The sequence below is a fragment of the Equus caballus genome, chromosome 14, assembly GCF_041296265.1.
Source record: "Equus caballus isolate H_3958 breed thoroughbred chromosome 14, TB-T2T, whole genome shotgun sequence".
NCBI lineage: Eukaryota > Metazoa > Chordata > Mammalia > Perissodactyla > Equidae > Equus > Equus caballus.
In genome coordinates this window covers 53,363,265-53,377,065 of record NC_091697.1, presented here as the reverse complement: position 1 = coordinate 53,377,065, position 13,801 = coordinate 53,363,265, and the positions used below count along the sequence as shown (strand labels likewise).

Here is a 13,801-nt window from a genome sequence, read left to right as displayed (position 1 = left end):
TAATGCAAGTGGTTGGTTAGAATGGTTCTAATTGGGTTTATTACATTTCTTTACCAGATGCTCTTGGAAACAAATAATATTGTATTACATACTTTGGGGCAACATCTAAGAGTGGTAATTTGTACTCTTTCTTCATTAAGTCTTGGTAGGCCCAAATAATTCGGTCTGATTGGGCGGTCATTAAATAAAAGGATTATTGTACCTAATTTTTGTTTTTGTGTTTCGTAGCAAAAATGCAAAACTGAAGATAGAGTTCTCTCTTTTGAGGAAATGGTATAGGTAGTGGTGACGGTAGGTTTGATTTCTGACTCGCATGCCCAGTAGCTGTGTGACTTTGGGCAAGTTACTCAATACTTCTGTGCCCCATTTTCCTTGTTAATTAATGGTGACTTTTAAAAAAATCGCTACCATATAGATGAGTTAAATGCCAAGCACTCAGAATATTTCTTGTTATAGATTAAAGTCCTCTATATAACTATTAATATTATCATCTCCCATGTGTGCATAAGGTTGCACCGATAAAGAGGTCCAGAACAAAAGGTATACAGGACAGGCCCTGTTACACATTGTGGGCTGAAGTGTAAGTTCATGCAGCCTTTCTGGAGAATGCCACTTGGCTTGATTCCTGGAGGGCAATTAGGTACCGAACATCTAGTTTAAACATATATGCCTTTTGACTTAGTAATCCCATTGCTAGAAATTTTCCCCAGGGATATATACACAACTGTTCGCCAAAATACCTATACAAGGATGTTCACATCAACCAAAATGTCTAAGAGAAGACGGGATAAGTGAATTATGATGCCTCCATCTATTTAACAGGGTCCTGTGCAGCCATTAAAATTGATGAGGTAGCTCTGTAGAGGCAGACCCAGAAAGGTTTTCAAATGAAAAACAGATATAATAGTGTCCATAATATGATCCCTTGTAGATATGCTGTTTTGTGTGTGTGCATGATTTTTTTCCTGTTAGAAGCACCTACAAATAAAGACTATATTGAACAATCAGAGTCTTTAATGGGGTGAAGATTGGTGTGTCTATTCAGAATGGAACCATCCTGAGTTTCCTTGGAAATTCAATTAAAGTTAGAGTGGGTACCTCCTAACCTCCCATGCTTGCACATGTCCAGTGGAAACTTACCTCCTCCCTAGGGCTTAAGTGTAGAGAGCAGGATTGGTGTTGTGTCCTGGGTGTGTGGCGGCCCCAGCTGGCTGGGCCTTCCCTAGAGACAGCTGTTGAGTGAAGGTAGAGAACAGTACTTGAGTCAGCTTCCTGGAATAGATGGCTTCCTTTGTCACTAATGAATGGCAAACCCTTCTCTGGTTTGGGTTCTTCTGGAAGAAAGGCAATATGAATTCAAGAAAGTCTAAATTGATTTTTTAAAACATAGGTGTCTAGACGAAGGTTAACAAATCCTTGGTGGAAGTTGGGCCACTTTCTTTAATGAACAAAAAAGAATGCTATGCTTCATTGATTCCAAGATATGCTTCCCCCCTAGGTATTAACAATCCTGAAACAGGGATGAGTCTTAAAATCAATGATATGAGAAAACATTGGTTCATAGTTTATTTAGCAACATCTTTTCTTTCCTTTTTATTCCTTTCCTTTTACTTTGCTTTCCTTAGTGATACAAGATACAAGTGTAAATGTTGTGTTAGAGTCAGTAGAAGTGGCCGTTTTTAACCCAAGGCCTAGGATGGTGGGCAGGCTCTGTAGCTGTCTGTTTAGTTCAAATTAACATGTAGAGAGTTTGTATGTGAAAGATGCCTCTGCAGGGCTCCAAATCCATTTATTCTTATAATTGGTTCAAATATCCCCCCTAAAATTTATGTAAAAAGTTTAACGTATTTTCTCTTTTAATAGTACAGTGGTGTAAATAAACCCTAGAAAGTCTCTTAATTTTTGAACTAGTAGATGCTAAATTATGATCATCTTAGCTATACCGTGGTAATTCATTTTCCCCTTCTACAACAGGAGTTCTTACTATATTCTGGTTTTCCCTGGAAAGATGTTTCTTTTACATATGTATGTATGTATGTATGAATGAATGAATTTTAGAGCAATTTTATGTTCACAGCAAAATCAAGAGGAAGGGAAGGTACAGAGATTTCCCATCTCTCTGCTGACCCTACACTTGCGTAGCCTCCCTCATTATCAGCATCCCCCACCATAGTGGCATGTTTGTTACAATTGACGAACCTACATTGACACATCATTATCACCCAGAGTCCATGATGTACATTACTCTTCACTCTTGGTGGTGTACATTCTATAAGTTTGGACAAATGTATCCATCATTATAGTATCATATAGTGTATTCACTGCCCTAAAGATACTCTGTGCTCCACCTGTTCATCCCTGCCCCCTTTAACCCCGGGCATCATCTCTATAGTTTTGCCTTTTCCGGAATGTCATATAGTTGGAATCATATAGTATGTAGGCTTTTGAGACTGGCTTCTTTCACTTAATATGCATTTAAATATGCATTTAAGGTTGCTCCATGTCTTTTCATGGCTTGAAGCATATTTAGCACTGCATAATATTCCATTGTCTGGATGTACCATAGTTTATCTGTTCAACGAAAGACATCTTGGTGGCTTCCAAGTTTTGGCAGTTCTGAATAAAGCTATTACAAACATCTCTGTGGCTATGAGTTTTCAACTCCTTTGGATAAATACCAAGGAGTGCAATTGTTGGATCATATGGTAAAAGTATGTATAGTTTTGTAGGAAAGCTGTTTTTACCGAGTCCCTTTTTAATTCTTTCACGTTATTATTTCTTTCTCATTGTGATTTTTTCATCTTATTCCATTATACCTGTGGTCTCAGAACAAAGAGACTCTTAGGGATCTACAAAGAGGAAGGCCTTGGTTCTCGAGGCCTAAGGGGATCCTGAAGCCCAAAGGCAGGGCATTGTGATGGCTTTATTCTTTGCTAGATCTGCTAAGTACCACTTTGCCTCTGGCTTCCCTTTGGACAAGAGGAACCAGCACCATGACCGCTTTCTTGTTCTAGGTACCTTAAGAGGTCAAAGTTATTGTTATCTCCCTTCCAGACACTGTCATGTAAAACGCCTATGTTAGCAGACTATGAGAGAAGGGTAATGACTTTTGGAAATGGATTAAATCAGGAACCAGTCCTGGATAATGACATGTCAAAAGCATGATGTAGAGCTGGCAGAGAATTGGCCAGATGTGTTTCTTAAACAGATTACATTTGCCCTGATTCTTCTGGCTCTTCCAGAAGAACTAGGACTACTATTCTGTCACCTGTTATTCCAGGTACTTTCTTGGTTTAAGGGAGTAAGCATGTCTTTACCAGACATTGCTTCTAAGAGTTCTTACATGTCTTGAAGAAAGCTCCTTGCCAAGCAGGAAGGAAACGGCCAGGTGATGGCCTGGGGACTTCCCTGTGTGCCCTCACCCACCCACCTTATGAAGTCTGGGCAGCCCTGTCATTTGGGCTGTTTGCTGGTGTCTGCAGTTCTGGATGAGTGAGAACATTCTCTTTCCCATTCTGGGTCTGCCCCTACAGACTGACCTCATCCACGTTAAAGGCTTTGTAGTGCCCATAATTTATTACCGATTCTGATTTTGAACATTTTGGTTGCTTCCACTTTGCTATTATAGTTGAGGTTGAAGCAAACTCCTTACTCTGGGGTTCCTGAAATCCAGTGTCAAGCTTTTTGCTTTGAGGAAAAATAGGTTTGGGTGGGTTCTCCAAATTCGGCTCTGTGACTGGTAGGAGCCACTTGTCAGTTTAATCGGATTCACGGGTTTCTGCAAATGTCACAACAGGCCCACCTGCATCCTAACGGGGTCACTAAATGTTTCGCCTCAGGTGGGCCCCCTCGGCACCCTCCAGAGGATGCTTCAGCCTGCTTTCTGGCAACTCCTATCCCAAGGCTGTGCTGGCTTCTTGGTAGACTGTCTGAATACCTTTGGCGTCTACTGGAGGGAGGGCTCAGGGACTAGGAGGATAAAGCCTTACAGGGAACCTTTTCTTCTACTTCAGATTCTGGGACATAAGGTCAGTGAAATTATTTAAGGGAAAGAGAAGTTATTACGGTTTCCGTGATGTGAGTTTTCTGCCTGGCTTACAGAACAACTGTGCCTTAAAGATGGGCATCTCTCTCTCTCTCTCTTTTAAGCCTGGAATGAAGATTGTTATTCTTGGAGGTGATGACAGGTTGGTTGAGTTTCTGTGTGGACAGTTAATCCACCTGCTAATCTGGTTTCTTCAGTGAAATAATACATGTAAAACTTTTGGCAGTGTAGCTGGCACAAAATAAGCCCTCAGTAAATGATAGATGCCAACTTAAAATTGTCCTCTTGTAGTGGAAGGCCTCTTTCCTCATTCAGCTTTTTGCTTGTTCCTCAGAGAATCACATTTTGGAAGATGTGAACAAATGTGTCATTGCTCTCCAAGAGAAAGATGTGGATGGACTGGACCGCACAGCTGGTGCAATCCGAGGCCGGGCAGCCCGAGTCATTCACGTAGTCACCTCAGAGATGGACAACTATGAGCCAGGGGTCTACACAGAGAAGGTGCTGGAAGCCACCAAGCTGCTCTCCAACACAGGTGTGGGAACTCCCTTCCTTATTGGTGCTACCCACACACAGATGGCCATCCTGTTAGTCCAGGCCCTGTGGTTAGGAAGTAGGAGATCAGAACTCCGCTCAGGTCTTAAGAGTTCTGGGTGGTATATCAAGACTTGTGAGAAGTTGGTCAGCCAAATTAAGGCCTCGCAAACCCATTTCCTTCATGTGTGCCCCGCGATCAATGATGGGAATAATTCTGAACACTCTGTTTAAGATGAAATTCTTAGGTAAGGTTCATGTTGATGAATAAATACTAAATTAAGGAGAGTCCCATTCTTAAGCAAGGCCTCAAGTTAATCTCACTTCAAGTTCTTAACCATCCAAATCCTATATTGCAGAATCTGGTCAGAGACGAAGATTATTTGAGTTTTTATAAAATACGCCATTTAATTTATTTCAGCCATAAATACTTCTCACTTGGGTAGAAGCAGAGGCTCTTCATCATACACTTCGCCTCTTTCTGTCTGAGTGAGGGATTTAGGGAGGGCTGGTAGAATGATGGTGTCTGCTGGGCCAGCAGGATCTGCCATGCTTCTTTTCTCCGCAGTCATGCCACGTTTTACTGAGCAAGTAGAAGCGGCGGTGGAAGCCCTCAGCTCAGACCCCGCCCAGCCCATGGATGAGAACGAGTTTATCGATGCCTCCCGCCTGGTGTACGATGGCATCCGGGACATCAGGAAAGCAGTGTTGATGATAAGGGTGAGTAACGGCATTTCAGATGTTTTAACAGCTTCTTTCTTATCATTTGCTAAACTTGAGCAATGCATCATTCTGGAACTCAGCAGATGCAGTGGCAGTATATTAAAACCATGAATCTAAAAGCTGTTAGAATGAGATATATTTAATTATGTTGTCTAAAATGACTTTTAGTCGCAAGTTAGAGCCCAAACTTGGGCCGAGAACAGGAGCTAGTATGAGTTGGCCTTGACGATTTAATTTAGGGCAAACAGTCACCACAAATAAGAGGCTTCCATTTGAGTTAAAGGGAAACTACAGAAAATAAAGGCTTTTCAGTTAATTTCAGAGAAGGGAGTATTTCCTTAATGCAAATGGAAGTTATTCTTCACATGGAACACCCTTCTCCTCGAAGGGGTGGCAGGCAGCCAGGATGCTAGAACCCATGTGCTCAAAGTGAGGGTGAGGGACTCGAAGGCCCTGGTGATGCTCCCTGGCTCAGGGCCAAGCATTGAGCCCCTTCACCATGGCTGAATGGAAGTGCCACCTGGTCTGGGCCCATTTGACCTACGTTCTCTGAGAGAGCAACAGTTCTCACTGGCTGAGAGAAAGTCCAGGGCCCACTCTGGGTTGGCATAAACAAAGGGGTTTTGAGAAACTACCAACCTCTCTGTAATGCATCCCCAGGGTGCCAGGCCTGGGTCTCACAGCTGCCTTTCCCATGGCAGTTGATTCCTCACATGCTGTTCTGAGTATAAGCATGTTGCTCTGGAAGCTGAGAGCAGGGCGTGTGCGTAACTCTCCCCACAGCCACCTGGCCACCCTCCACACCTGGGCCAGGCCCTGTCTTAGCCGCAGAGCAGGAGTTGGAGTGCAGTGCCTGCCTGCTGCATTGATGGCTGCTTTGCTATGCTGTCGATCTAGTCGGGTCAGGGGAGTTCATTTATACCTTCATGGTTTGCTAGTCAAACCTCCCAAGGTAGGCAGGGATTCTGTCCCACTTCGTACCCTCTCAGCCTGACAGCCTGCAGAACCTAGCCAGCTTGTCAGGTGCAAACAGAGGCCGTTTCTAAGGCAGTTGCATCAGGTTGGACCAGTTTTGTATGCAGGGTAGAAACACTTGGGCAAGACTGCACTCCTCTTTGAAGTGGGGAGGAAAGAACTGTTCAAGGATCGCCTGCCTGGCTGCTGGCTGTTACTGCAGTCCCCAGGTCACCTGGACATCTTGGGAACTGGAGGCAGGGAGCTGGTTGAGCCTTTTGCTTTCTTCATCCCTGCTGCTGTACTAAAGAAGAACCCATGTTTGGTGGAGGCCTGGCTTCGTTGAATGCAAGGTTATACCCAGCGTCTATATCTCGGTGGTGTGAAGGGATCCCTGGGTCACATGTACTGGTGGTAATGAACACAGCCCTATTTCTCCAGAGTTCTTTCCATGCTGACAAACACCTAGAAGTAGAATAACAGAAACCTTAATGATAAAGAGGAGTTGTTGGGTGTCTGAGGTTAATGTCTTTGGGGATTTAAGTGGGCTGAAACTGCATTCCCTCCAGGGGATACCTGCAAATTCCAGAGCCGCATTGTGGTGAAGCAGGTAGGGTTGTGGGAACCCCTATCCTGGGAGCAGCCTGGAGGGCCTGGAGGTCTATAAGACAGCCATGGTTTAGCTCCTCCCTTATCTTATGCTCTCTGACACTACTCCTGTTTTAATTCACGAATCATCCTTCCAACCCCTGGGCCTCTGTCTGATGTCTTGTCCTCCCTCCACCCAACCTCCCTTCTGTGGTCATAACCCTAGTCCTTGTCATTACCATCATCTACATCATCCCAGTGTCCAGTGTCCTTGTGTGTTGGCTTGCTCTCTCTAGTACTGTGACTCTCAACAATCCTTTGAGTCCACCAGGGTCTTCAGTCAGTTGGTCCTCCCCACTTGTCACCCTCACTCAGCCCCTTAGGTCCTTGCCTCACTTCTTTTCTAGCTTTGAGTCTGTGCTTCATCAATATAATCTCTCTTGCTCCCATTTACTTCCTTATATTTGCCTTGCAGAATACAATCCTAGTGAAATCCTGCCTTCTCCTGCTGAGCATGCTGTAGAAAAGCACAGCCACCCTGTCTGGGGTCACTGACCCCAGGTCTGTCACTGGGCCCTTAGTGCCGTGCAGTGTGGCCCTGGAGTCTAGGAACGTTTCAGACCTTCCTGCTCACCTCAGCCTCCCACACCAGTGCCCCATCTTCCGTCTCTGGCCCTGGCGCCTATTTCACTGAGAATATTGAGTCAGTTGGGGCATCTGCCCCCTGCTGCCTCTGTGCCCATGTACCCTGCCTTCCTCCTCTCACTGTGGACCTCCCAGTGTCCCTGACTAAGGCCGTCCCCTGCACTGGATCCCATTCCCTCTTCCTCTAGCCCCTTTCTCCAAGCATACAAACATGCAGTTATTTCTCCCATCCTAAGAAAAAGAAAATCTCTGGGCCCCCCTCCTTCTCAGTCTCGTTTGCTGGTTTTTCCTTATCTTTTCAGCCTCTTACTGTGGGTTTACCCTGTAGAAGAATTCTTGACCTCTTCTCATTCCCTTGGCATGTAAAGACTTGAGAAAATCATCAAAAGTTTGACTCTCCTGAGTTCCACACTCACCTTGCCTACTCCCTCTTGCTACTTGATTGTCTAATGGGCACCTCAAGCTTATTATGCCCCAAAGTTTGAGCTCCTTATGTTTCTACCCCCAGCGTACTCCACCCAGTCTTCATGTGTCATTTGATGGCAACTCTGTCTTTTACTTGCTCAGGTCTAAACCATGGATTCACCCTTGATTCCTCTTTTTGTCTCATAACCCACATCTGTCTATCAGCAAACCCTGTTGGATCTACCTTCACAATAAATAGAGAATCTAAACACTGTTCCCACCCTAGTCTGGGCCACCAGCATCTCTCACCTGGATTCATGCAGTTGCTTCTCAGCTGGTCTCCCTATTCCCATCCCTAGATGCCTGCAGTCTCTTTATCCACTGAGCAGCCAGAGTGATCCTTTTAAGCTTCAATTAGTACATGCATCCACTGCTCAACACTCTCTAAAGACTGCCCATGGCACTCAGTCCTTACACTGGCCCACAAGGCCTTCTAGAACCTGAGCCTGTCACCCCTCTGACCTCATCTTTTACTACTCTCCCCTTTGCTCCCAAGGCTCCAGCTGACCCCGTGACATGAGGGTAGTGAGCTGAGTCCCTCTACCATGGCCTCCTTGGTATTCATCCAATTTCCCAGGCAACCTCCTGCCTTGAGGCCTTTGTTCTGGTGACTCCCTCCTGCTGGAGCACTCCTCCCTCAGGTACCTCTCATGTTCCCACCTTCACTGCCTTGAGGTCTCTGCTCAAATGTCACCTTCTCATGAGACCTTTCCTGACCACCCATATAAAATTACAGTCCCCCTTCACTGCTTTATTTATTTATAGCACTCATCAGTTTCTAATATTTCATATAATTCATTTTTTGTTTGTTGTCATTTCTTCCATTAGAATACAGGCCTATTTCATTTTATTGCCCTTTGCTTTATTGCGCTTTGCAGGTATACTGTGCTTTTTACAAACTGAAGGTTTGTGGGAACCCTGCGCCAAGCAAGTCTGTTGGCGCCATTTTTACAACAGCATTTGCTCACTTCGTGTCTCTGTGTCACATTTTAGTAATTCTCACAATATTTCAAACTTTTTCGTTATTGTTGTATTTTTTGTGGTGATCTGTGATCAGTGATCTTTGATGTTGCTATTTAATTGTTGTGGGGCGCCGTGAAGACAGTGAACTTAATTGATAAATGTTGTCTGTGTTCTGACTGCGCCACCAACTGGCCGTTCCCCTTCTCCCGTCTCTCCCCCTCTCCTCAAGACTCCCTGTTTCCTGATGACCATATTGAAATTAGGCCAATTAACAATCCACAATGACCTCAAGTGTTCAAGGGGAAGGAAAAGTTGCATGTCTCTCACTTGAAATCAAAAGCTAGACATGATGTAGTGAGGAAGACATTCAAAAGCTGAGATGGGCCAGTTAGCCAAATTGTGAACGCAAAGGAAAAGTTCTTGAAGAAAATTAAAAGTGCTACTCCAGTGAACATGTGAATGATAAGACAGCAAAACAGCCTTATTGCTGATATGGAGAAAAGTTTTAATGGTCTAGATAGAAGATCGAACCAACCACAATGTTTCCTCAAAGCAAAGCCTAATCTAGAGCAAGGCCCCGTAACTCTCTTCAATTCTACGAGGTCTGTGAGGAAGCTGCAGAAGAAAAGTTTGACGTTAGCAGAGGTTGGTTCATGAGTTTAAGGAAAGAAGCCATCTTTATAACATAAAAGTACAAGATGAATCAGCAAGTTGTCCAGAAGATCTAGCTAAGATAACTAAAGAAGCCGGCTACACTAAAGAGCAGATTTTCAGTGCAGATGAAACAGCCTTATATTGGAAGAAGATGCCATCTAGGACTTTCACAGCTAGAGAGGAGAAGTCAATGCCTGGCTTCAGAGCTTCAAAAGGCAGGCTGACTCTCTTGTTAGGGGCTGATGCAGCTGGTGACTTTAAGTTGAAGCCAATGCTCATTTACCATTCTGAAAAATCCTAGGGCCCTTAAGAATTACGCTAAATCTACTCTGCCTGTGCTCTATAAATGGAACAACAGAGGCTGGAGGACAGCACATCTGTTTACAACATGGTTTACTGAATATTTCAAGCCTACTGTTGAGACCTACTACTCAGGAAAAAAGATTCCTTTTAAATGTTACTGCTCATTGACAAGGCACCTGGTCACCCAAGAGCTCTGATGGAGATGTACAACGAGATTAATGTTTTCCTGCCTGCTAACACAACATCCATTCTGCAGCCCATGAAGGAAGGAGTAATTTTGACTTTCAAGCCTTACTGTTTAAGAAATACATTTTTTAAAGTTATAGCTGCCAAATAAAGATAATGATTACTCTGATGGATCTGGGCAAAGTAAATTGAAAACCTTCTGGAAAGGATTCAGCATTCTAGATGTCATTAAGAACATTCGTGATTCATGGGAAGAGGTCAAAATATCAATATTAGCAGGAGTTGGGAAGAAGTTTATCCGAACCCTCATGGATGACTTCAAGGGGGTTCAAGAAGACTTTAGTGGAGGAAGTAACTGCAGATGTGGTGGAAGTGGCGAGAGACCTGGAATTAGAAGTGGAGCCTGAAGACGTGACTGAATTGCTGCAGTCTCATGATAAAACTTTAACAGATGAGGAATTGCTAGTTATGGATGAGCAAAGAAAGTGGTTTCTTGAGATGGAATTTGCACCTGGTGAAGATGCTGTGAAGATGGTTGAAATGAAAACAAAGGATTTAGAATTTACATCAACCTAGTGGATAAAGCAGCGGCAGGGTTTGAGGGGATTCACTCTGATTTTGAAAGAAGTTCTACTGTGGGTAAAATGCTATCAAACCAGCATCACATGCTACAGAGAAATCGTTCATGAAAGGAAGAATCAATCAATGCAGCAAACTTCATCGTTGTCTTATTTTAAGACATTGCCACAGCCGATCCAATTGTTAGCAGCCACCGCCTCGATCAGTCAGCAGCCATCACCATCGAAGCACGACGCTCCAAAAGCCAAAAGATTATGACTCACTGAAGGTTCAGATGATGGTTAGCATTTTTTAGCAGTAAAGTATTTTTTAAGGTATGTACATATTTTTTAGACATAATGCTGTTGCACACTTAATAGACTATAGTGTAAACATAACTTTTACATGCACTGGGAAAGCAAAATATCCCTGTGACTTTATCGCGATATTCACTGTATTGTGGTCTGGGACTGAACCTGCAATATCTCCGAGGTGTGCCTATGTATATAGGAGCAGGGATTTTTGTCTGTGTTAGTGATTTTGTACCTCCAGGGCCCAGAACACTGCTTGGCACACACAAACTCAGCGAACAAAAGAATGAGTAACAGGTATTTGGTTTTTTGACAAGAACAATTCTTGGGTCTGTGATGGGCTCTTGGGGGCAGTGCAGAAGTGGAGATCATGTTAGGAGGCCCACCTTTGAGAATGCGCTTCCAGAGACTCAGCTCTCACCAAAACTCTAAAGGGATCTGTGACCCCAGGATTAAAATGGCCAATGGTGATGTGGTATTTTGTGCTGCCAAGTCTGTGAGACTCTAGGATCTGGCATTGACAGGCTCTCTGTGGCTCACTAATGCCTCATGTGACCTCCGCTGTCCTCGCCTCATCTGATTGAGGGACAGGCCCGGACTGCATGTGTACAAACCCAAGATATTCTGGGCAGTTTCAGATGCTTTCTCATGCGTCCTCTCATTTGAGGTTCACAGCAGCCCTCGGGCCAGGCTCGGACTAGGTCCTGGTGCAGAGGAGAGACTCACCTCACTGCCCTCCTGTCATAGGCTGGTTGGCTGGGACAAGAGCCAACCCCAGCTGTTCTGCCTGCTGCCTTGGTACTGATAACTTCCAGAAGATGACATTATGTTTCTAGTCAGCAGCTAATCATGAGAGGCTGGAGGTTGTGCAAAATAAGAATTTTGTTTCATAATTAAAGCAAAGAGTTAGGACCAGTAATCAGTCCCTTTGGTATTTTCTCAGACCTTACCTGCCATTTTCTCTCTTTTTTCCTTTGATAAAAGTAAAAAAAAAAAAAGTAGCACATAAAGATACATTGCTTGGGGCCAGCCTGATGGTGCAGCGGTCAAGTTTGCACCTTCCGCTTCGGCAGCCGGGGGTTCGCCAGTTTGGATCCCAGGTGCGGACATGGCACCGCTTGGCAAACCATGCTGTGGCAGGCGTCCCACACAGAAAGTAGAGGAAGATGGGCACGGATGTTAGCTCAGGGTCAGTCTTTCTCAGCAAAAAAAGGAGGATTGGCAGCAGTTAGCTCAGGGCTAATCTTCCTCAAAAAAAAAAAACCAACAAAAACCAAATAAACAAAAAAATACATTGCCTATTTTTACGCCTCAGGGCAGCCTTTGGTACAAAAAAAGACCCAGGACAGTTCTCACCTTTGTCTTAAGATGCAGGTGTTGGAGAAGTACATTAAGAAGTGAAAACCTCATGTCAAACAGAGAGTCTTGACTCATTGGTAGAAGTTGAAGCCCTAACCCCCATTAAGGAACCCCTAGGCCCTTTGGGAAATGCTGGTGTGGTGCCCTCGCCTGCTCTTTGTTGGATGGGCCACCCGACGTGTGCATCACCGAGGCAGGGTCTCAGACAAATAATGAGCGATTTTAAGTTTATCACCCATCACCGTTTGCAACACTGCACGTGAAAATCCAGAATTCTGAGTGTCATACATGGGCCCAGGGGCTGTGCATCCAGAGGTTAGGGACAGCTGGAGGCCGGAGGTCCAGGGCTGTGTCTGACTCATGATCTCTATCTTGGTGGTAGACCCCTGAGGAGTTGGATGACTCCGACTTTGAGACAGAAGACTTCGATGTCAGAAGTAGGACAAGCGTCCAGACAGAAGACGATCAGCTGATAGCTGGCCAGAGCGCCCGGGTAAGGGACAAGCTTAACTGTTCTGCAGATCTTCCCTTTTCCCCTCAGGTCGTGGCTTTTTCTTTTCTAGGAAAACACTCTCAGTATTAAGAGCATCATTCTTCCTCTTTTCTCTGGCAGTAGGACTGAAGTTAGCCTAAGCTGTGGCACCTGCTAGTCAATTGTAGTTTCCTCCAAAATGTCTCCTTTGCTGGGAGCAAGGCAGGAACATGGGCCTCCTCAGCTGTGCTCTGGGGCTGTGGTTGACAGGGCCCTGCATCAGGAAAGCCCTAGGATCTAGTCAATGTAATGTTTGTTAAAAGGATTGTGAAATCCGAAAAAGATTGCTGTTTTCGCCCGTCTCAGTGATACCATGGGTATGAACTATTTAATTGTTGATGGGTTAAAAAAAAAATAACAGTGGTACATTCAAGAAAATCAGTCAGAGCCACTGCATTCATTTGAGTCATTAAATCTTCAGTCAGTAGCATTTATGTTTTGGGGAGGATGCCAAGAAATATTTCTAAGGAGTCTTTTTCACTCCTTAGAAATCATTTTGAACAGCGAGTGCATGCCTGCTTTAGGCCTCACTTGGTCATGAGCATTTTGGGAATTTTAGTGGGAAGAACCTGAGGCCTGGAGTCTGTGGGGCTTGAGGTGGGCATCAGGCCTCCAGGTGTTGCTTTGATAAGGTTTAAATGCCATCTGAAGTAGCTAAAATGTATATTCCTTAGCACATTCTCTTCTCCTTTCCCTCTTCAAAATTTACACTCTAAAACCACGACCAGTTCACCTTGAAAAGTTGGAGGTGTAGTGTAGCCACAGGAAGTGTCCATTTGGGGCCCTCCAGGGAAAGGGCTCCACACATCGGCCCCTTCTGTTATCTCCTCTCTTCACGGCAGGAGGCAGAGGATGAAACTTTTAAAGAATTAAGTTAAGCAGATTCTGTCCCTGTACAGGTGTGATCACGAAGCTTCCACATTAGCCTTCTGTCCCTTACCCTCTGTTTTCTCGACACTAAAACTTATTCTTGAAAGTGGG

At 44.5% G+C, this 13,801-nt stretch overlaps 1 protein-coding gene across 13 annotated transcripts in view; it reads left to right on the top strand.

Annotated features, from left to right (window-relative positions):
- CTNNA1 (catenin alpha 1) overlaps positions 1-13,801 on the top strand; it is a 314,003-nt gene that overhangs the window by 295,637 nt on the left and 4,565 nt on the right. For all 13 annotated transcript variants that reach the window (XM_070234165.1, XM_070234167.1, XM_070234166.1 and 10 more), the window contains 3 exons: positions 4,380-4,580; positions 5,148-5,299; positions 12,671-12,781. In XM_070234165.1, coding sequence (XP_070090266.1) covers positions 4,380-4,580; positions 5,148-5,299; positions 12,671-12,781 — 464 coding nt within the window. The remainder of the gene's footprint in view (positions 1-4,379; positions 4,581-5,147; positions 5,300-12,670; positions 12,782-13,801) is intronic.